This window comes from Helianthus annuus, chromosome 6, assembly GCF_002127325.2.
Source record: "Helianthus annuus cultivar XRQ/B chromosome 6, HanXRQr2.0-SUNRISE, whole genome shotgun sequence".
In the NCBI taxonomy this organism is placed as follows: Eukaryota; Viridiplantae; Streptophyta; class Magnoliopsida; order Asterales; family Asteraceae; genus Helianthus; species Helianthus annuus.
The window spans coordinates 1,437,334-1,461,789 of record NC_035438.2 but is presented as its reverse complement, the minus strand read 5'-3'; the positions used below and the strand labels follow the sequence as shown (position 1 = coordinate 1,461,789).

Genomic DNA, 24,456 nt, shown 5'->3' with positions numbered 1-24,456 from the left:
TTGGCCGGTTGTGATGTTGCTCTATGGCCGGCGTATCAATCATGATAGTGATTAGGAGATTGTATGGACCGTATGGGATATGATATCCTCATATCCATCATCACGAAAATTATTATAGCATGTGCAACGTTTTTTTTTTTTTTACCCTTCGTTAGCCACCTATTAAGTAGATATAGTGAAGCAAAATTGTAATAACATCGGTTACATAATTGTGTTCTCAAAATGATAACAAGCTGAGTTTCTTTTAGGCAAGTGACAAACGGAATGGGTTGAATATTCACGATACATATACTAGTTCTGGTAACCAATTATTCACATCGAATAATCTTTCAAACTACACACCTGTTAAACGCCGAGGAGACAGTTTTAAAACACAAACCTCAAGTTTATGTGTCTCGACGGGAACAAGACGTTTGGGATAAATATTACATCAGTTGTCGGATATAGTAAGAAATAATGGAGATAGACTGATAGAGACTCGGATTACACACCCAATGCAACAACCACAAACGCCTCCCTAAATTTCAAGATCGTCCAATGAGAGTTCATTTGCAGTCAGCAGCTTAAGTTTCTGCAAATTCATGTAAAACATGTATCAGCAAACATAAAATTATATATATTATATATATATTGTTATTGAAGGACGATGAATAGTAATTTTAATTTTATAATAATATATAGCTTTTTTTATTTTTTATTTTAATAACATATTTTTAACTTTTCCTTTTTTAAAACCATATATTTTTTATACCTCTATATACCATTTTTTTAATAATTCTCTTTTCTTTCTTTAGAACATATATAATCGATTAATTTGATACTTCTTTAATAATTTACGTTTATAACTTTTTCTAAAAACTTAAGTATGTAGTTATTCTTGATTTTTTCCCGGACATTTCGTTATAAGTTTTGTTAAAAACGAAAATGTACCTATAATAAAGTATTTATTTGGTATCATAAAACAGTACGATGATAAACTAAACCGTTCTAATGGTTTGGCTTTCTAAACAACATGCTTTATTTTCAAATCACGTTTTTTTACATTATCATTTGCTCGGTTTCGCCACAACGCGCGACGACAAAAAAACTAGTTTACATTAAAAGGTACCGAAGTTACTGACCGTGATGAACTGTGGAGGATCGTCAAGACTAGAAGAACCTAAAACAACTTCTCTCTTCAGTTTATTCGTCAACTTGTGACAAACCCGCAGCTGAAAGCAATAGGGATGTAATGTAAGGTTTCTTATGTTTGACGTAAAGACGAATAAGTTTTAGAAAAACAGGAAATACTTGCCTCTGATCTTGTTGCTCCACCAACGATAAAAACAAAAATACGTCGACCCATTTTTTTAAAATCACTGGATGCATGCCTCAAAACGGAGTCACTGCAACAAATGAGAAAAAAAGGGTTAATTTTTTTTTTTTTTTTTTACTTTCATTGAAGCATATCTTCAATAGAGATAAGCAATTCTGATAAAGTGACAACAAATATGACAGACCTTGAATACCCGTCGTCGGAATCTCGAGGCCGGGCCCATGTTGCTGCACGTCTGGATCTCATTGAATGAACGGGTGGAGGGTCAACCATTTTTGTTGACTCGGACTGTGATCTCCCGTGAAAAGTGGGACTTGGATCATTCATACAAGGGTAATCGTTTTTTGGTAGTTCGTTTTTGCTAAGCTTTTCGATTAGTTCCTCGATCATAGGATAAAACCGTGACAACTGCCAAGTTGATTCTTCACCAACACGGTCTTTTCTCAACCCGTGCCGCTTCTGAATTAATAACAAGAAATGGCATTCAGATATGAACTGGAAGCCTACTGCCTACTTATAACACAACCATGCATATACCTTGACAACATCGAATTTTAACGAAAAACCACCAATCGAACTCTTTTTAGAATCTGATGATCCCTCCAAAAATCTCATGTTATATACAGCGTTCATATCATCAGGGGGGAGTCTTGCTAACTGCAAAACATATACGAAAAAATGATTTTTCCATATTCCATGAACACAGTTTCTATAATTTTCACAATTACAGGTAAATTTGTGTTCCATCATAAGTAGGGGTGCAAACGAGCTAAGGGTTCGCGACTCGCGAGCTACTCAAAATCAGCTCGGGAAAAAGCTCGAAACGAGCCAAGCCGAGCCTTATCGAGCCCGAGCCTAGCTTGAGCCTAAAATAAAGCTCGTTTATTTATCGAGCCTGAGCTCGAGCCTGGCATGTGAAGCTCGTCAGGCTCGTCGAGCCTTAGTGTAATATTAGTTTATATTAATATTTAGTAACATTTACCCCTTATTTAAAGTTGTTTAGTAAACGAGCCAAGCCGAGCTTATTTAAACGTGTTTACGAGTCGAGCCCAAACCTAAAAATAAGCTTGTTTAGTTAACGAGCCCGAGCTTCACTTATCGAGCTCGCGAGCCTAAACGAGTCTATTATTTATATTAATTGTATTTTATATATTAATTAAATATATATTAAATATAACTAAACGAGCCGGGGGTCTCACTGGAAGCAGCCTCTCTATTCCTACAGGGTAGAGGTAAGGCTGTCTACATCTTACCCTCCTTAGACCCTACCTTAGCTTTCCTATTGGTGGGATTTACTAATGATGATGATGATGAACTAATAGATAATAAACGAGCGGAGCTCGAGCTTGAGAAACTAACACGAGCCAAGCTCGAGCTCTCATAAGCTAATCGGGCTCGGGCTCGGCTTGGCTCGTTTGCACCCCTTAAGTATGAACAAAAGACAACATAGAATGGAAAGAGGATAACCTCCATTAACTTTGTAAGTTTGTCGCTATCATATTTATCTGGATGAGTTGCTGCATAGATCATTAATAACCGCAATTTACTTTCACGAGGGGCGTCCTGCATGAAGAGGTAGCTCCTCAGAAACATAGGAATGCCGAATGACAATGTGTTTTCATATATGAACATACATGTGTGCATAGACCGTTGATGATGTTTGTGGTTCTGGTTAAACTAGATAACATTTATAACTCACCGGTTTCATTCTAAGGAAATTGATGACCTCTTTCGTCCCCGCATCTCCAAATACAAGGTCTTGTTCTAGTTGTCCCACTTCTTTAAGCCCCGACTCCCTTATAATGCTATTAATCTTTGCAGCAATCTATAGCAATCATATTACACACAATTATACCAGTTACACTAGATAATTTCTTTCTCCTATGAATCGTGTGGGACACTTCCAAAATACAAGCAAGGAAGTTTTGAATCAGGATATAGTTATAAAACTGAAACATGAGTAAACATGAATGTATAGTATATTGAATCAATTTCTGCCACAAGTAGACGGTACCATTTACAGATATGTTAAGTGAAAAAGAAAGTTTCGGAAGCCATATTGGTAACTGGAAAAGCGATATGTTCGGTGAACTTACATCAACATGAAGGGATAATTTGTCGATTTGTTCACTATATTGTGGCAATGCTTGGACCATCTTTTGCAAGTCTCGAGTAGACAACTCGCCACCACCTCTACGCAAAAAAAAAAAAAAAAAAAAAAAAAAGATTTGTAATCAACTTGTAACTGAAAATAGTAACTTAAAGGATGTAGCAGGACTAATGAAGGCTTTTGAAGACCATCATTAAGGCCATTGATCAAAACAAGGTTAATATGGGTCTTTCTTACATTTATAATGCAAGTGAATATCTAATATACTGAAGTAAGCTGCAGTCAACATGTAATGGTAGTAACTGTCATATAATAATCTAAATATAAACTCACTTCCTCACAAGAGTCAAGATTCGACATTTGTATGTGAGATTTAGTGTGCAAAGAATAGGAGCTTGTAAGCCATACACATCTGTACTGAGGCCTTTACTTTGCAGCAAGCGACTGAATCATCAAATGCTAGCCGCAACAGTTTGGTGGTAAAAAAATATAGAAACCTTTAATCTAGTAAATATTACAGGCTTTAATGTGATTATTTAAATATAAGAAACCTAAAAATTCCACTCTTTAGTCATATCACTAGTCCCAAATTGCCAACTATGCAACACTTATTTCCCATCAACCATAGTTGTCAAGAGCGAATAGCGGACCATAAGGACATGCTACCTGTATGCTGTAGCGATAGCGACGAAAGAAGTGCCCGCTATTTCATGTTAGCGATAGAGGGGTAGAAAAATTAAAAAAAGATAAAAACTATACTCAACACAACAATATGATATATAAAATAATAGAAGTGCTAAAATAACTAAAATAGGCTATCACTAATCAGATCCGCTATTTATCACTACAGGGTCTGTAGCGACCCTTCACCTATACACTGCACTATTCTCTATAGCAGGTGCCACGAGCGCTATTGACAACTATGCCCATCAACATTTCATGGTATACTGCATGCCTTAATATAATAGGTCATCTTGTGTATTTTGTAGAAAATCATAGTAATTGCTGAATCAAGTTACACAGCTGGATAACAAATCCAGCTGCATCCAGATTCCCAATGGATATCCTACTCTTAAGTAACTGGTGGGTATGCGATTAGATTCCCAATGGAGATCCTACTCTTAACTTAAGTAACTGGTGGGTATGCGATTAGATTAGCAGATACATATTCAAGAGCTTCTAAGGTAGCTAGATTTATTTTTGGTTCCAAGAATAAAGGTCAGTAGGCTAACTTTGGGCTATAGCCTATAAATATGAATGTAAGATTGTAATTTGATCTTCAGGTCAACCAAAAGAGAAATTAGACTCTGTAATTCCACAGATAACCAAAAAATTTGGAATTTTTATCAAACCATATTAAACATACCTTGAACCATGCATTTGTGCAGCTTTATTTTTTGACACAAAGCTCGTCATCTTGTCATGCAAGCGTTCACTAGCCTGACAAAGAACAATTATCATAAACCATTTGCAAGCATCTGCTCAGAACTTATAAGAAACAACAAGACATACATCGGCTATATGTGAATGACGGAGCTCTAGCCATACGGGATCATGATCTTCTAGAAGAACCTCTTTCTTTTCAGGAAGGCCACCTGTTTTGCTTGCAACCTAAGTAGTATAGTTACTTGATATATAATAGCAAAAAGAAGATGAAACTTTGATGAACAGTTCGTAGCCAGAACAGAGACTAACACTAACCTCGTGAACGTATTTATTTCCATCCATGTTAAGTAAATCATGGCACATGGCGTCGTATGTCCATTCGTGAATGATCGGCGCAATCTACGAGAAGATAAAATTAATAACGATACATTGCAATAAGAAAATTATAACCTATGAAGTAAGATAGATGAAATTACGTGGAATGGATCGAAATCCTACGGATTAGTGTTTAATTATGTTCGAGACGGAAATTTTTGTATACTAAACAAAATCGGTAGAAATTTCGGTAGCATAACATTTAGTCATCACGTTTTATTCATACCGAAAGAGTTTACATCGTTCAAGCTCAGGGAGAAAACAAGTGTGTTCGATCTCCAACTTCTAAAACTTACAACTATCAACGCATGACTCATACGTTCTAACATGTTAACGTATGAGTACAAGTCAAATGCATCACTCTTGCGTTGACTAAAACCAAGTGTTACACTTACATCTATCAAACATTTACATATACGACACACACTCTATCTAGCCTATTTGCACAGTAAAGGACACACAAATATGCATTAACAATACAGACCTGGTCTATTGATCTATCCAGAATGAGCAGTTCGCATGTTTCCGTCTGAGGAAAGTTGAAGTTTTTCAGAGATTTATACTTCATAAGACAATTCCAAACAGCTGCAGCGAGCTTCGTAGGGATCAAATCACGTATTGTGGTCATTGTGGTGGGATCAAGAGATTTGGCAGCACGGTAACGTACAAACGGAAACTCCTGAGAAGTGTTTATACAAAATTAGATAAAGAAATAAGATTCACATAATCACATCTCCTATTTGATACTCTTACTCTTGATAAAATTAAGAGGGGAAAAAGTGCATACCAATAATGAAACAAAAACGGTTGCTATACGGTTGGCCATCATGTTTAAGCATTCGTCTCCTTTACGGGTCATTTCCTCATTCCCATACAGTTCTTCCAAAGCCATTGTGTTATCAGTTATAAAACACTGGCTATCAATGGCGAAATACTCCAAGTTCATCTGCAAATTGCCGCCCATAGTAAATATTAAGGAACTACAAAATATAATTATATATACAATAACAAAGATTAAAAATGAGCTTATACCTCTTTCATAGCACGTAAACGAGATTTTAAACTTTGCTCTTTTTTTATGTAATTAACCAATTCTTTTGGGACAGAGGAGCTGAAGAAGACGTAGGCACTGAAAGGAGAAAAAAAACAAATGTTAAGGAACCGTAAGATCTAAATAGTAAATACCATGTTTACATGATGCGATACAAAAAGGAAACTGGAATGAAGGCCTATGATTTTTCACGTACTCTCTATAAAGAGGTGTTCTTCCAGCCATGTCAGAGAGCAGTATGCGGACACTGCATTTCAATATACAAGTTACGTATTACAAATGTTAAACTTAAAACTTAAAAGTATATGTTGTTTGTTAAAGAGTAAGAAAAGAAAGGGAAACATGGTAAAAGAATTGAGTGAAAGATTTTAAATACTTCTCTTTTGTTGGCTGGATGTAGTACACCGCATCCATAGTGGGCAATGGCTGTCTTCTTTTATTTATATCTTCCACCACTACAGAAACGAAACACCAATCATTACTTATTATGAATTAACCACAGTCAAGAACGATGGGCAATTATAGACAGGCAAAACAGGTCTACCCGTGTTAAACAGGTAAGAGACGGCACGATTAACACAAGTATCAAACAGAAAATGACTCGTTTAATTACTGGATATCTCATGTCTATAACTTTTTATAGAGTAAAGAGTACACGGATGGTCCCTATGGTTAACCAAAATTTTGGATTTGATCCCAATCTTTTCAAAAGTACACGCATGGTCCCTGTGGTTTGCACTTTGTAACGCATTTAGTCCCCTGCTAACAAATCTAAAGGTTACACCAGGCCCACGCTAGGGACTAAATGCGTTACAAAATGCAAACCACAAGGACCATCCATGTACTTTTGGCAAAAGTTGGGGACTAAATGCGTTACAAAGTGTAAACCACAGGGACCATCCGTGTACTTTGGAAACCTAGGGACCAAATCCAAAATTTTGGTCACTTTACTCTTTTTTATATCTTTTATGTACCAAGAAGGAGAAATGGTGGAGCTTAGCCTCCAAATTTTAATTAATTAAAAAATCTAAAAAATTACATAGTGTACTTATTAAGCATGTTTAATCGTGTCATAACCAGGTCAGGAATTGCTAGCCTTAATTTATAGTGTTGTATTTGCTTTGTCTTATCGATAGAGATGGTTAGGGAATTAAATTTCTGGTTCTATTTACATGATAAACAAGGTTTTTTTGTTTTTTTTTAATTTACAAAAGCAGATATGTTTCAGCTTTTGGGATGATTAAAGGACATAAATATTAGCGATTATGCTAAAACCAAATAAAAGGATGGGCAATGAAGTGGTGGCAAGCATTAAAAGGACTGTGTGAACGTAAAATCGTAAATAATTTATAGTGAAGATGTAAAAAACAAGAATTCAAACTTTCTGAGACACGCCTTACATGAAACTCCCTCATCTGTGATGTCTGCCATTTTGCATGCGCATGACATAACTTTGACAGTCACTTTATCCATGATCAATACCTAATCAAAAGAGTGTCAGGGACTGCAACTTTGAAGAAAACAAATATAGGAGCAGATTTGTTACAAGATAAAAAGCCATTGATTCAACAAGAAATGAACATTGCATGTTCAAAGTACCAAATTAAACTATAAATAAGGCATTAACTTTCAGATTGCCAATGACCTCTAGCTCAAGTGGTAGGAGGACTTGAGTTCTTCTTTGAAGACTCAAGTTCAATTCTCATTTGGTGCAAAAAAAGGAGTGAGGCACTGGTGGGCAGTGATAGGAGACCCAGGGAAACCTGGGTTCGATCCTTGAGCCAAACGGGTTTTACCGGTAATTTACCGTCGTGCCTACGGGCGGGTAGGTTACCGGGTTTTCCCCGGAATTGGTGGTGGACCACTCGGGTTACTCTCGGAGTAGTCCGTTTGTCCAGTGAGTGCCCCGAGAGTGCTCAGGATTGATTTGTTGGCCGTTCAAAAAAAAAAAAAAAAAAAAAAAAACTTTCAGATTAATGACATCATAACTACAAGGCTACATACCTTCCAATTTGACTTTGAATCCTGTCTTTTGGCCGACCTAAGCATTTCATACAATAATCCTGCATGCAGTAAATAATTACTCAATCAACTGTCATAGTCTTGAAATCAGATCTACACAACCATATAAAAACAAATTGTTGCCTTTGATAGCAAACAAAGCTAGTGAATCTGGTCATTAAGTATATTCAAAACCAACTAATGATAAGTGACATATATCATATATGAATTAAATCCTTGACAATTTCAATGTTTGTTGATTAAATTTACTAAGCTAAAATCCCAAAATCCATCATATCAACAACATTGATGCCATGTTCCTTATTTTTTTACTAGAGCATAAGGATTCAATTGGTGCGTTATCATTCTGTATTACCCCAGTTCCAGAACACACGAGTGCAATCTTACATTGATGAGAAAATAGCATGCAGATGCAGACATTGTTCAGAAAGTAGTTATAGCTTTCTCTATTTACAACTTGAATGAAGCAGAGGACAGAGGTATACAACATTTAGAACCTAAACATACATAAAGAGTGATAAGAAATGCATATGTAGTTGTTCATGAGAGGGTGGGATCCTAGAAGTGCTTTTCTTGGATATGTAACAATGTAACATAAACCTTCAAAAGGCTGCCTGGTGTGGAAGCAGCAAACTCATATTGGTACCAAAATGATCCTATATTATATTCCTATGTGGCAAGGTGGTAAAATGGGTAACACCGTCCCCTGTTGTTTGGTACCAGTGTACCACAACAAATTGGCAAGAGGGATGTAGAGTTTGCTGATCATACTGCTCTCTCTCTCTCTCTCTCTTCATGGTGGGCCATCTCTCTCTCTTCACTTCTCTATCTCTCTCTTCATGTGGGCCATCAATTATATACAAATGGTTGTAGTAAGTTAGCGAATTGGCATATATACCGACACTTGTGGTAAGAAAAGTATGAATTTTGTGAAATCTGATGCGGCGCTGATGTGGAGACGAGAAATGATAAAGGTATGGAGGATATGTATACCCTCCACCCTAACTACTGATCCTTTTACACTTCTTAAAGTAATTAGCTCTTTTATTTTATATCATTTCATTGAGCTACCAGTAGCGAAATAATCTTTCTGCTGGAATATTTATAGTTGGCTACACGGATTATAATTTAATTCAGATAACTTATGGCATATTTTTCCATAGCTACAAATATGACATCCTTGTTTCATTTCACAGTTGGCCTTAGTCGTAGTTTAAAAACAAACATAGGTTTCTCTAGTCAAAGATTTTCTTGTAAATAAAGGCTACGCACCCATAATGTAAGTTTACTGTGTGCAACACAAACTGCAATGATTCTGGTTAGCCAAGCTACAATTTTGTAACATAATGTCTGTAGGTAGTGGCTAAGATGTTTTGCTCTAGGGAGTGACTTTGTCAACAATCCTCCATGTATGCATATAGCCATATAGATATCAACCAAATGAACTAAAATGCATCACATATATAAAACGTCTCTTAACAGAGAGAATAGAGCTTCAACATTGCTAAAAGTAAAAAATTGATAAAATTAGCAATGTTTAAAAGACTGTGATATGCACGTGTGGCGCTCAATACAGAAGATTGTTACATCGTAGCAAAAACTCCTAACTAGCCTGTTCCTGTTTGATCTTCCAAACATCTCAAAGCTCAAGCTCATTTGCTACTACTCATATGTGTCGAATAGTCTTTTCATGCCTTTTCCAATTCAACTTCAATAAATTTAGTTGTTTGACAAGACAAATTAAAAACCGAGATCATAAGAAATACATAATAAGTTTTCCTATTAATATCATTAAAGCAAACTTCCTTCACCTAAATCTAAGTAAGTTCTTCAACTTTCTTAGTTTTCCGGTTGAGAAAGCGAGCTTTACCTTTCTAAACAGCATCGTGGCCTTCTTGTGTAACTTCTCATTATCCTTCAAATAACTCAACTACAATCTATCATCCTCTAATCGGCATTCCTTCTTATAATCATTAACTATGATATATAAGATGATTGTTGTTTAAACGGTGCTTTGCAAAACAACTCATGCAATGAGTATTACCTCGATACCTTCTTAAGTTCTTAGTGACTTCTTCTAGTATTCTCACTCTAAATTTGATACGTCTAGTGAAATATAATTCTAATACTTATTATCATACTTTAACTCAACTTGAAGTGATTCACGCATTCAAGTTAACATAATTCCCTTGTTTTATATTCAAATTCATGCATTGAGCATAAGCCCCGCCCCGTATAGATACGGCAGAGCTAACATCTGCAATTCTGTATGAGCAATCTACTCTATTTGAAGCCCTATAAGCATCTTAGATAACCATAATAATCAATAAACCAAAGATTACTACCTTATTAAATCTCATACACCAGTCTAAACACAAATCAAACACTACATCTTCACTAGTACTACTTACTACTAACTTAAGCTTATCAAAACCACAAATAACAGTCTCATAAAGTATATGTTGTATAATAATTCCTACAATGAACAATTATTAATGTCTAGTAGCATAGTGACTTAAACTATTTATCTGCAATTAACAAGCCAAATCTAGAACAACTCACACATCAGGTGAAATCAAACTCAAAACGCAGCTTCATAAGTTCAATACCTAATCAATTCAGACTAAAAACACATACACTACATCTCTATCACAACTCAATCAACCGGATCACAAACAAAACCTAACTCGATACACACACACACACACACACGCATATATTATAGAAACAGGAAAACGAACTCACGATCACGAGTAATTTGCCGGAAGTTTTTGTATTCGCTTCCTCCTTGAGAAGACGTATCCGAATCCGACATCGACATCGTTGAATTGAATAGCTAAATCCTGCAAAATCGGTGCGTGAATCGATCGAAGAAGTGCCTGAAAGTTCGACGGAAACCACAGATCGGAGGAATCAGTTCTAGAGAGAGAGAGAGAGAGAGGGGAGAGATGAAATGTGGAGTGAAAATGGGTTGACTTGGTATAATCCGACGTTAAATGACCCGTACTTGAATCTTCTCTGACGATGTAGAACAGTAGAAAAACAGTTATTCGGGTCGGGTGGGAAATGGTAACTTGACGCCGTTATCAGTTGCTGTGGAAAAGACCAATATGCCCTTTTCTTTTTTGTGCAATTATATATATATGGAACCCATTAAGTGGAAGTTACCTTTGAAATCAATCTCCACCGTCGGATCATGCTGAGATTAAATCTCAGCCACTTAAACTCACAAAATTAACCGCTATTGTGGCGGTTCAGAGCGGTTATTAGCGGTTTCCTTAATGGGTGGTTAGCTCCACATTTTCCTACCCATTATCTCCACAACTTTGGTGGTTATCTCCTAATGGGTGGTTAGCCCAACTTTTTAGCAAGTAGTGGGGATAGCGGTCTACGTAACTTCCAAGCATAATGTGTATAAAATATGTAGGGAGCATGAAAACGTATTTCATTTTGTTGGTCCCATAACCCAGACAAACACTGCAGATTTCTCACAAGACATATTTCGTGCTATGCAGTACCTATTTTCAACAGCAGAGTTTGCATGCAAGGTAACTCTGATTTTCTACATGGTGCTGAATTTAAGTGTATGATCCAAAAGTGACAAAATACATATTATATATATATTGTATTAGCAACTTAAGAAACTTTTCATTTCCGCTTTCTAACAATGATTCTGAAGCCAAGCAAGACTGGCTTATAGTTAGTCCGATCAGAGAAACAGTCCCAAGTGTTGAGATCCTTTATTACGGCCAATGTTTCAGCCCTACAAATCTCAGTTTGAGAGAGATTAGTGAAGAGGTGACCTTTTTTTATGTAATTTTACAATACCAATGCATCAAATTATACGATTTTAGAGTTGCATGCATGTATGAGTGTATTTTTATTTTGTTGATTTTATTATATAACTGAAACCCCTCCACTTGATGTATCACATTTTAGCTTTCTAAAAAAGCTTTTGTAGCCAAGCAGGACCAACACATCATCCCGGTCAAGAAAGAACAAAAGGTTTGTTCTACTTTAACAATACTGGAAAATGTTTGTTTTACTTTTAACACTACGGGTAAAAGTTTAGACATGCTGAATATTTATATTTCTTTTCATAAGTTTCAGACTAACACTAGCAGGAACAAAGTGGGCCAACGAGGGAAGTTGGGGTTGCAACTGCCCTTTAGCATATCTATATAATACACGAATAGTGTCTTAAAAAAAATATTTTTTTCTCAACAGAACTTGCGGAGCACTTCAACTTATAGAAATGAAGTACATTTTCGAAGTTGACGATTACGAAAGCCAAGGTAAGATAAACTAAACAGTAGAGATGGAGACGTACATGTTTCATTGTTGTAATATAGTTATGCTTTTTTTGTCATCTCATCCGAGTGACATGGAACATAAGTAGCAAAGGATAAGTGGAAATTGATACATTTACATGGAGCAAAAGTAGATCTGAATGAAACCACAAACTAACTTGCCAAGGTAATTTATTTTATTAAATATTCTACTAACCAACTTCATTAAATGTAATCAACAATGAATTTTGTTTTCTTGTAGGATGTGTATTTTTGTGTTTATTTTATTTTTAGAAAGACAGTTCCATAGTTGAAAATTAGTTTTTTATGGACCAGTCAGGGTTAACATCAACATGTAAACTTGACTAGGTAAATGACCCTATTACTTACTACTTAATTTATATTATTAAGTAGTAATCAATTCTTTTACTTTTTTTTGGTTTCCATGTAAGGTAAACAGGTTAAACCCAATGCATGATGAGCAACAGGTAAAGTTTATGTAACAGGGCTGAGATATCAACAATATCGATAATTTTGCATAATTTTTTAATCATTCCATTTTTTTCCTTTCATGCAAGATGATCGAGATTCTAAACACTAAGAATGCTGACATGATGGTAGAGTTATGTTTACTCAACTGGTCCTTATTAACCGAGTTAGTTATTTAGAGGTTGCTATAAGCATACCTACTACACCAACTTTCTCCTAAATTAGTTGAGTTAGTGGTATTTGCAAGTAAAAAACCATTTTATTAAGAAAATTCAAAAACCTTCAAAAGTAAATGACTTTTTTAAAAGACACGCTCTATCTACATGTTTTCTAATGTAATAACAAAAACATTAAAAGTTATACGTATACTTAATAGTCTTATATAAAAGTTGCACTAATAAAAAAAGTATACTTAATACCAAAACGGCTTGCGAGTCAATCTACAACTCCAAATTCTTCAACTTTATATCATAATCACCCACTAAATTCACATCTGATTCCATTTTTATTTCCATGCAGGGTTGGCACTGCTCAACGACCTAGGTTATGGTAAGATTAGAAAACCAATCATTTGAGTAAATTCAGGAGCACATTTGTCCTTTTTACAACTCATCCTATATTTGCCATGTATTTAAATACCCTCGCATAAAGGCTTTTGAGAAGGCTTCACCAAGGGTGAACTTATCTTGGCACGGTGGGATATATTATCACATAAGAACATTTAAACCATGCCACATGTTGCCCCTTTGCTACCATATATTAGTACTGATACTTTGACAAATGGGCACCATGCATCAAGTCAACAAGTCAAAAAAAAGGCCATCTTTGAGGTTAAAGAGGACGATCCAAAAGCCGAAAAAATTGAGGGAGTAAACCATGTTTGACTATTACAAAACTTTCCCACATTGTTGCCTACCGTTTACTTTTGCATTAAAATGACATCATTTCATGTTTTGTCTCTCTATCACTTTTATTTTATATTGTTGTGTGGTTGTACACTATTCACGTTCGTTTTCCTTTTATAAATTAAAAATGGTGCTTTTGTTTATAATGTTGTTTAGACTTGTGTCCACTTAATATGGGTGTTTGGGATTGCTTATTTTGAGCTCCTTTTTGTAGTGTTTGGATAATGTGTTTTGAGAATGAGTTTTAGTGGTTTGAAAAGAAGAAAAGGAAAAGTTAGACGGTTGCAACCTTTTCAAAAAAGGATATGGAAAAGAAGAAAAGGAGAAGCGTTCCCGAACACCCTCGATATATATTATCTTTGTTTGTTACGTTGTTAGCGTAAGCCGTCCAACGGACGGGTATTAAACTAGTTGGGAAATGGGAAAGATAGCGCCTTAAGTTTTTTATTTTTTATTTTTGCTAATATTCGAGGAGTAAAAGTACAGACCCCTCTTGATTTTGATCGATTAAAGAACATGTTTGGTTGAACGTGTCATGTTTGGTAGGCTACAAATGAATCAAACGTCCGGTGAACAATTCGTGAACCGTTTAGCAGGAAGTTCGTTTGTGTTCGTTCATTTATTAAACAAACAAATACGAACAAGAAATTCCGTTCGTTTAGTTAAATGAACAAACATGAACAAAGGTTGCCTTCGTTCATTTATGTTCGTAAACGTTTGGTAACGTTTTCGTTTGTATTAGGTTGTGTTCGATAGTTCATTAGTGTTCTTAGTTTATATATTTCATTTAAATACTTCAAAATTCCGACAAGTAAAATATTTAACAAGTGTCAATGTATTATATATTTTGTTAAAAAAAACGTTTGTTTATGTTTGTTTCCATTTGTGTTCATGAACATTAGTTTGTGTCCATTTGTGTTCATCAACGTTCTTTTTCACTCATTGCCTAAAATTAACAAACAAACACAAACGAACATGAACAAGTTTATTTCCTTAACAAACGAACACGAACATAAAATCTCGTTCGGTAAGCGTTCATGAACAATTCGTGAACATATATATTTGTTAACAAACGAACACAAACAAGGTCTTATTCGTGTTTGTTCGATTCATTTGCAACTATAATGTTCGGTTTGAACAATCATGTTAGCGTAACACGTTTTGACAATTTATGTGGGTGTATATGAAAAAATGTGGTTGAACCAAACTCGATAACACAAAGTATGTTCAAACCTAAAATAAGCACCATATATCTTAGCATATCAAAGACCCAAATGAAATATACGTCTGATGAATTTGTCTAAAAAGGAGGCATTGTAGAGAGGTTGCGAAGAGGTGATGGATAACGTTTAAAGAGGAGGCAGTGTAGAGGGGTTGCGAAAGAAGAGATGATTGAGAACAACAATAGGATATGTGGTAGAGATCAACAAGGGTGAGAAATAGGCTTCGGACATCAATCCAAGTTGTATCATATAACATTCTGTTTTTACCATAAAACCTTTTAGAAACTATAAGTGTTATAAAAGAAATAAAAAAAACGAATATTATTTTGATCAAGTTTATGATTACATATGAAAGATGAGGGGAATAATGAAAGATTATTGTATAGGTGAAGTAAGGTGAAAAGTCTTAATTCGATTTGTAGAATGCTACACCATAATATCCAATATATGTATATGGTGGCCGAAATATAGTTCAATAATGAAGTATAAACTAAAAAGAAACAACGATGAACAATATTGCTTCCAATCACTTTTTTTGCAACCTTCACAATCACGCCACCTCTCTCTTCTCATCTCCCACGTCTTGCTTCATTCTTGTAAATTGATGGAATCCTAGATCGATCTAACATCGTTGAAGCTCGACTTTACCGAATCACCATTATGTGCTTCACCAAAATCATCCTTGTTGTTCGAGAATCATCACCGGCATGTTTCCATTACACTCTTGCACCAAAGAAACCACGGGAGGATCTTCCACATAAGTTAAGGTCATTACTTCCCTAATTTATGTTATGTAAGCTAAACGAAAATCTTTATCATCAAACATGATTGTCTTCAATTAACAAGGTTTAAACTAAACACAAACAGGCTGTAAAAAACAAAAAATATAATTTACTTTTCAAAATAGCGTGTAATTTTTTTCATATCCTTTTCAAGTGTTAACTATTTAGTTCATAGTCAACTCTCAAGTCTTATATCAAAACATTGGAGTATGTTATCTTCATATACATAGGTTCAATCATTAAGTGTTAATTCAAATATTTGGAATGTATACAATCTTTAAGCCTTAGATCACCAAGTCTTAAACACCATTTCAAAAAAAAAAATTACAAATTTTATTTTAAATTAATCAACACCAACTAAAATTTTTATAGCAATTTAATTATTTTAAATTAATTAACACCAAGTAGAACTTTAACAGTTTACAAACTCAAATAATGTATATTAAATACACCTGAAGAATTGCTTAAACCATTTTTTAATTAATTTTGGTCAAATATACCCTTTTATGTATAATATAATATAGTTATTTATAATATTATATATATTAGATCTCAACAAGGTTTATTAATATATAATCATACTAAAATTCACCACAAGAAAAAAATCAGATTTTTAGGATTATATAGTGTGATTATTAAAAAACACTAAACGGGCCAGCAGCAAGCCAGCAAGTGAGTTGCCTTCCCCTCCGGCCCACCCTTAAACATACAAAGAGCCCACACTTACTTACCTCTTAAGCCCATCATCTCGTTTGTAAAATAAACTTTGGAACAACTTTTAGTTATATGAAAAACAAATATAACATGATTCATCTTCTTCGACTATAATCGAGTTTTATTACTTCAATAAATTGAATCGAATTATTAGAATTATGAAGTTTTAACGCCGAATTTGAATTCAACATCTGATAGAAAAATAAAGCAAATCAGACATTTGGATGAAAATAACAAAAAAAATCCCAAAAGTGAAGGATAATATGGTACAAAAAATTGTTTTGGATGAAACTGCTAAACATGCCCAGATCTCATGGACGTTTTTGCCATTTACTCAAAAATCTATCTAAGTTCTATTTTACAAACTAGAATTTTCTAACATAAAAAATACAAGTTTACAAATCTAACGAACCATCAAAATGCCAAATGAAATATATTACAATTGTAAGATCCAAAAACAGATTTAAAGTGGCCAAATGATTAAAAAAAAGTTAAAACAAAGTGGTAAGAAGCAACATTTAAAGTGACAACATCCAAAATAATTACTGAGTTCAAAAATATATATATGCATAATTCTAATTCAAATTTCGAATCAAAATGAGAATCACAAATTCGAAATCTGAGTTGAGATTCAATATCAAAATTCGAATTTGAAAACTCAAACCGAATTTCAATTTTGCGATATTTGAATCGAATCTCAAGTCCTTTGAGCCTGATTTGAATACCGTACACCCCTAGGCACAACCAACGACCAAACTTCATTAATGAAAATCCTCAAGATAGTTGTTAGTTCTAAGACCTCCGCCAATGCAGTTCGTGAAATGTGTTAACAGTACTAATGTAAACACAAAGATAGTCAGTCCATTATCTTGACTTGTGACAATTGACATGTACATATCTTGCCACACCACACACGTGATAAACGATGTCATGAACTACATGTTTTCCATCATCTTTGATTGTTTGTCATGCACAATTTTTGTTATATTAATTATCATATAAAACTACTTGGATAATGTAATAAAAGTTTGTGCTTTTCATTGTGCCAAGTTTGACCGGGCTTTATTTAACCAAATAAATCTTTATATCTTTGACTTTATAGAAACAAAAACTATTACTTTCTTACCAAATCAAAATTTATACTATACTATTGGTAGCTATATTCAACTCAACACGATTTACACCCTACATTATACCAGTAATGAGCCCATATATCAACTTACAACATGTCTATTTTTGTTAGTTTTTCTTTACAACAAAAATCTGGGACATCTGAGATCACCCTGACAAATGGATCACCTTTCTGCCCAACGAATAAAATGTGATGACCTGACCCACTCGCCCATAAGGAAACCTACAATCGGGAAAGCCCTTTGGCTCAACCCAGAGCGAATTGCTTTGGCGAGACTCCAACCCGCGACTTCCCATAAGAAAAGCCATGGGGACACCGCTTGACCAAATGGCCTTTGGTACTATTTTTGTTAGTAGTAATTACAAATTTTTTATAACATTAATTTTCACTCTTATACAAATATATCTAACCAATTATCAAACATTTTCATTTAGTGTCAAGATAGAAAGCTCCAACAATCATATGCACGTAATTAATACTTAATTTGATTCACACATGCTAGACGTAACATCCAAATTGTTGACAATAAAGTTTGAAACCGAAAGTCACGTTCTTTAACAAAGCCTTTGGGTCCTTTACCAGTGGGAGTGTTTCCAACGAGCTTGACCCGTCGCAATCGACCAAACCCCACGAGAAACTTATTAATATTTTTGTAAAAGTATAGAAAGTGTATGCAACCTTAAAAAAGGATAGCTTAAATTCAAGTTTATATCATTATTAAACCACTAAATAAAACAAAAAGTGTTACAAACTTGTACAAAAATACAATCAAGTAAGGTACAAAGTTGGACAAATTTCGAAGCTGAAGATATTCTAAGTACTCTATTTTATCCAATACACACATTTACAAGAGTCCAATTTAGGATTTTGTCTATTGTATATGGCAACTTGTCTTTCAAACTTTAAGCCCACCGTACCCAATGATTTTCTTTTTACTTACAAATGCAACCTCAATCCAAAATAGATACTATTGTTTAGTGTTTTGCTTATTAGGTTTGACTAAACACATTTCTCAACAACCTTATTCCATATTGTTTTTTCAATGAACGACAAATTTGAATTACTGACGGACCACTAGAGTATCATTGTGGACCAACAGAACCACCCGATCATATCTATCCCACTAGGAGATAATGGTTATGCACCAATTCTTGAGAAAATCCAATAAGTCTGGTAACCCCCCCCCCCTTCTGGGAATCGAACCTAGGATCTCATGGTTCCTAAGTCTTATCTCACCACAAAGATGTCAGTAGGATATAATGTCATGGACACATATGTCTATTTTTAATTATTAAATACCAAAGTCATGTAATTTATACGAAAAAGAAAAGCTAACGTCGTTTGAATTTAACTGATTTCATTGGCTAACGGGGTATCGGTATAGTTTCAAGCTAACATAGTTTGAATTTAACTCTATTGGTTAAGAGGGTATTGATATAATTTCTTTTAAGTTCATGGATTCTCAAAGTTAAAAAAAAAAAAAGACCAACATTCTGGAATGAAGCAAGTACAATATTTGTCACTATGTTTCATTTTGTATGATGAGAAAAAAAAGGATCTTTTTTAACCAATGTACAAATTCAGGCCAACACAAAAGACAATGGAAATTTACCAAGTCAAACTTCTCAAAAAGTCCAATAGAAAAACCACAATCATATCACCCTATTTGGATTCCAAATTAAAGCACTTTATTCTCTCCTAAAAGCCACATAAACTCATCATCAACAAGAACAAATGTGCAAGACAAAATCCAACCAAGAAACACAACCCCTTTCCACTATGCAACATAAAAAAACTAAAAAAAAAAAAAACAAAAAAGAAAACTTTTTAGTTGACCCAATAATCCCCAAAAGGCAAACCATAATCACTATTCCAACATACAACAAATTGATCATGAAGGGCTATCACTTGGGTAAACATTCACATGGTTGTTATTGTACCTGCATATGACTTTGCACTTGACCACATTTCCATATATGTAAAACCCCGGTTCGACCATGACTCGAACCGTAGGCGACACAAACTTCTTCGCCTTGTCCCCGCCCATATCCTCCATATAAATCGAATCAAACCGAACCCCTTTATCCACCCTAAAGATAGGTAACCCTGGATGAACCGAATTAGCCAATAGGTGAACCAACCAGACGGCTTTAGACGCGCCGAAAAAGGCTTGCAAAAGCGGTTCGGGCCAAGCCCGGGTCCACCCCAACATGCTCACCACCTCACTCATTTTCCTATCACAAAACTTGCTAAACTCCTCACTAAATTGCTTAGTCCCTTTGTTTAAAACCTCTTCCCAACTTAACTCCTTTAACCGCATAAAACATTTGTAATTTTCTTCACATTTCTGAATCGGGTTTAAGATCCGATTTGACCCGGATTTTACAAACCCGGCCGATTCAAAATCCTCGAAAAACGCTCGGTTTAGTAGCGCTTCGAGGTACAAAAGAACTATTCTTGGGTTAGTTGAGGGCGAAATCTTGATGTCATACGGCTGTAGAAGCAATTGGATACGGTCGTACAGCTTCCCACCTGATATCTGTGGGAGCTGTACGGTCAACGAACGGCTGAGATGCCGCATCGTTGACCGTGATTCTGACACGGTAACGAGGAAATTCTCGATAACCTTATCCTGGTTGATATACTTAACTTGTTCTTCGTGGTTTCTAACGTTTTTCGTTTTATTTGCGCAGTCATCGAGTCCGGATTTTAGGCTGTGGCAATACATTTCGAGTTTGTTGAGCTTTTTTTCCAGCTCTGACATTGAAGATTTTAGCCGAGACGCTTCTTGAAGCGACTCGTCACGTTTTTTTGTCGCTTGGATGAGTTTATGCGACAGTTCAGCAACTGCCGCCTTCCATTCGTCCTCCGGAGCCAACACGTTATTGGCTCCGGAGGACGATGAGCCCGGTCTAGGGCTCTTTTTAACCAGAGATGAGAAAATTGATTTGAATAAGTTGTTGGGGCTGGCGTTGGAGTGACGTCCCGCGGTGGTGGTGTCGAGTGGGACCACTGAGAACTTTTCTCGTACACTTGGTCGGCATTTGTTGCACGACACCGTTTTGGTTTTGCTTTCGGATTCGGATCTTTTTTTCTTCGAGGTTTGATGGAGAGGTGTCGGTCGATGAACGTAATATGATTCTTCTTTTGTGGATCCTGAACAGTCACTTGGTGTTGCCTTCATACTGTTTTGATCGTTGGATTCATCTTCTTCTTGTATCTGAAGGAAAAAAAAAAAAGAACTTAGAACAAGTGTATCAATTTTTTTTTTTAAAAAGATAACTGAAAATTTTATAATGAAGAAATTCAAAGCAAGAAAAGCATATGAAAAAAATACTTACAGGAGTGAAAGGTGGATGAGGAGGAAAAAATGTAGAAACTGATGAGAAAGAAGAAGAAGACATCATGTGAATGAATTGAAAATTTGAAATCAGTGGTTACTTACACATGTAATACATACATATCCCACCGTCTGACTGTGATATGTATATTACAAAATTCAACACACAAATATGAATAAATGATGGATGAATGATGATATGATATTGAAAATTTGTAATGGGGAAATTAGGGTCGGTTATTTGATGATGGAAGAGGGAGGGGGGGGGGGGGGGGTCCATTAATATGGTGTAGGTGTGTGAGCAATGGTCATCTATATCTATATATGTATTTACTCAATTAGTTACTCCATCTTCTGTATCGTCTTTACTATCGTTTATATAAAGTTACTTACAGGTGCTTCTTTTCACACACACACGTAAACTCCCTCACATGATATTTGTTTTTCATTTATTAATTTTTTTTTAATTTAATAAAGAATGGATACATATTTTTAAATGATTGACTAGGGATATTTTTAATATACTATAGATATTGTTTTTCATTAAAATGTCAGAAGATTTGTTTTTTAAATGGTACGTTAAAGGGTCAATCAATCTGTTCGGTCAACATCTTATATTATTGTTTATTTAAGATTTATTTAACTAAAAACTAATTTACAAGATAACCTTTTTTTAAATTAACTTATAGAATATGAGGGGTGAAATAATATAAGGGAGGAAAAAAATCTTTAGTTTAGAACTCGTGTAGTTTAGATAACCTTTTTAAATTAACGTATAGATTACGAAGGGTGAAATAATATAAGTGAGGAAAAAAATCTTTGGGTGATAGAATTGTAATACATGACACACTATGGTATTTTTTTAAATGAAATCCATGATAAATTTAATTTTTTTTTTTTTTGATATTATGAAATCATGTTTGTAACTTTTAATAAACTATAAGAATAATTGTTGTATTTTAGTTTCTTTTCTTGTATTTAGTTAAATTTATAAAATGCTTATGTTCATGTAATAAGATCTTAAAGAAGGATGTCGTGTGTCAACAAACATCTCTTTAAACAGTAAAAATAAATACCCCTATAATTATGACGTTTACAAAATTTCTATAAAAGTTATAGAAATAACTAATGGTGGATTTAAGGTTAGAGGTAATCCTTGGTTTGTTTTTGTTCTCACACCATGCTAGTTTTTCTAAATAAGAGTTGCGAATTCAAAAAAAAAAAAAAAAAAGGGTGGATACATCTGTTGCCTGCTGACGTGTTATCTTCACACCTTCAGCTTAAACATGTGTTGCATTTTCTTCTTATTATTTTGTAAGTTACAAATAAAGTATTAATTGATAAAGCAGTATAATATGCGATTTTAAATTTTTTTATATATTATTTATTATTAGAGCTAGTGGCTTAATGGCAGAGACAAAACCTTTAGAAACATCTAATGTTTGAATGTAACAACTTCAAGTATCACAAGTGACAAATTTAAAAGAAATTCGGAGTTTAAAGCAAAGTTGATAATGTGTCTATAAATAGTACCATTTCATATTGATTGAAGCCAAACAGAAAGATCAAGAACCTAATTATAGAGATTAATTGCTTCTAGTAAGAGTGTAAGTGAATCGATGTTTTTAGTTCTGAGTTTAAACTAAGAATGATTATAAAATTTTAAAATCCGCTTGACTTGTTTATTAATATTATCTTATTATTTTTTATGTATAGCAATATATTAGCTAACAATTATCCTTATCTTACTAGCCCTCCTCCGTGTGCTGGTTTGGTTATTTATTTTTTTGGCTTTCCCCTTGCGGGTTTGCTTTAAAAAGGTTTTCCTCGCTATTATTTCATATCTGGTCTTTTGCCAAAGTGATTTATGGCTTCCTATGCGAATATTAATATCCAGGTTCGAATCCCGTCTGTTTTCTTTTTGCTCTCAGCTTTTTTATGACGACTGCCTCCACGTGTTAATCTCAGAGTATGCACACGTGTTTTATTAACACGTTCCAGTCCTATAAAGTATAAACCCACGCTCATTCATGTTTCCCCCTTTCAGTTCTTTTGCTACTTTCAATTGTGCTTTGAAGATCAGGTATATCTCTCCCTCACATTTGTCAGTCGTATAAAGTATAAACTCTTGCTGATTCATCTTTCCCCCCTTTCAGTTCTTTTGCAGCTTTCAACTCTGCTTTGAGAATCATGTATATGTTTTCCTCACATTTGTTTTATTCTCTATATTTTTTAACTGTGTGTCATTTAGGGTTTAAACCTGCATATCTTTTCTAGCTTTATAGCTACACAAAAGCAGAATCAAACTTTCACTAAAACATTTTGGGGTTCTTCCTGACCTAATAAAGTTTTGTGGTTATTACTAATTAAGATCCACTTTCAAATGGTTTGTGGTTAAATCTGCCGGGTGGAAATAGTGTCATGTGTGTTCGGTTGAAATTATATAGATTGTGTACCTGCTGTGAAATATTAAATCCAATAAAACTTTACTTTTTTAACACAATCCGTTCTGACCCAGCTTGTCCATTCTGCAAGGTATGATGTTTTATGTGAATATTAATAGGTGATTAGCATACGAAACAATATACCAATATATTAGTTAGCAATTTGTTTTAAATGACATAACTTTCATCATGTGCTAAACTTAATCTAAAAAATTAAGCCTGTTATAGCAAATGACAAAAAGTTTGACACCATGCAAACATAAATGATGGTTTTTGCAATTTCTTTAGTTTAAGAACGAGTCTTACAAATTGGTATAAATCTAAAGGCCGAAAACAATAAATTTTCTAATAATTATCTATTATCTATAATCTATAATAATTAGGAATTTTGTGTGAATAGTGTTGGGCGATTGGTCTTATATTATAGATTAGATGTTTGGATGTAAATGCAATAAAGGCATGTAATATTGATGATGATAATATGATATTATACTATTATTTATTGATTGTTATGTTATTTTAATCAAATTAATTTATTTATTTGTTTTTATCTGGATTCAAGTGGTGCATTGATTTTCTTTTATTAATATAACTAGGTTATTACCCCGTGTAATACACGGGGTGAATCATAATTATAATGTGAAATAAAAAAAATATGTTCATAATATGATCTAAGTATATATAATATAGAGTAATATGCAGACCAAATACGAAATAAATATTGAAGTTTGTATAGCCATTCATAATAATATGATCTGTTATTTGTTTTAGAATTTGTCATATGAACTTAAAATTTTGTACCACTACTAATATTTATCGTGACATTTTCTTGTTCAAAGGTAACGTGTCTGATTTTATCTGATAATAGATTATTCTGAC

At 34.3% G+C, this 24,456-nt stretch overlaps 2 protein-coding genes across 3 annotated transcripts; both read right to left on the bottom strand.

The window, feature by feature from the left end:
• Positions 1-209: 209 nt before the first annotated feature.
• On the bottom strand, positions 210-11,247 carry LOC110864316 (SNARE-interacting protein KEULE). The gene is made up of 19 exons (XM_022113368.2): positions 11,005-11,247; positions 8,242-8,300; positions 7,638-7,719; positions 6,614-6,692; positions 6,434-6,484; positions 6,219-6,315; positions 5,974-6,132; positions 5,671-5,865; positions 5,127-5,210; positions 4,938-5,036; positions 4,792-4,865; positions 3,412-3,508; positions 3,015-3,140; positions 2,783-2,878; positions 1,853-1,972; positions 1,500-1,774; positions 1,295-1,385; positions 1,122-1,211; positions 210-571 (listed from the first exon to the last, which is right to left on the bottom strand). Exons 1-19 carry the CDS (start codon positions 11,078-11,080, stop codon positions 518-520), a joined length of 2,004 nt encoding a protein of 667 aa, XP_021969060.1. The 5' UTR covers positions 11,081-11,247; the 3' UTR covers positions 210-517.
• Positions 11,248-19,431: 8,184 nt separating this feature from the next.
• LOC110864317 (IRK-interacting protein) lies at positions 19,432-21,482 on the bottom strand. 2 transcript variants are annotated; one of them, XM_035974304.1, is made up of 3 exons: positions 21,135-21,475; positions 20,728-21,013; positions 19,432-20,667 (listed from the first exon to the last, which is right to left on the bottom strand). In XM_035974304.1, exons 1-3 carry the CDS (start codon positions 21,198-21,200, stop codon positions 19,685-19,687), a joined length of 1,335 nt encoding a protein of 444 aa, XP_035830197.1. In that variant the 5' UTR covers positions 21,201-21,475; the 3' UTR covers positions 19,432-19,684. The 2 variants fall into 2 exon arrangements, with proteins under 2 accessions (XP_035830197.1, XP_021969061.1); XM_022113369.2 differs by having other exon boundaries at positions 19,432-21,013; positions 21,135-21,482.
• Between the last annotated feature and the right edge of the window lie 2,974 nt (positions 21,483-24,456).

Bases quoted from the DNA above. Each gene is read 5' to 3' on its own strand.
- LOC110864316 (XM_022113368.2), bottom strand. From the start codon at position 11,080: ATGTCGATGTCGGATTCGGATACGTCTTCTCAAGGAGGAAGCGAATAC. The intron at 6,485-6,613 runs GTATTTAAAATC...ATTGAAATGCAG, and splicing joins ATCCAGCCAACAAAAGAGAA to TGTCCGCATACTGCTCTCTG. The intron at 5,037-5,126 runs GTTAGTGTTAGT...TATACTACTTAG, and splicing joins GAAATAAATACGTTCACGAG to GTTGCAAGCAAAACAGGTGG.
- LOC110864317 (XM_022113369.2), bottom strand. From the start codon at position 21,200: ATGATGTCTTCTTCTTCTTTCTCATCAGTTTCTACATTTTTTCCTCCT. The intron at 21,014-21,134 runs GTAAGTATTTTT...TTTTTCCTTCAG, and splicing joins CTCATCCACCTTTCACTCCT to ATACAAGAAGAAGATGAATC.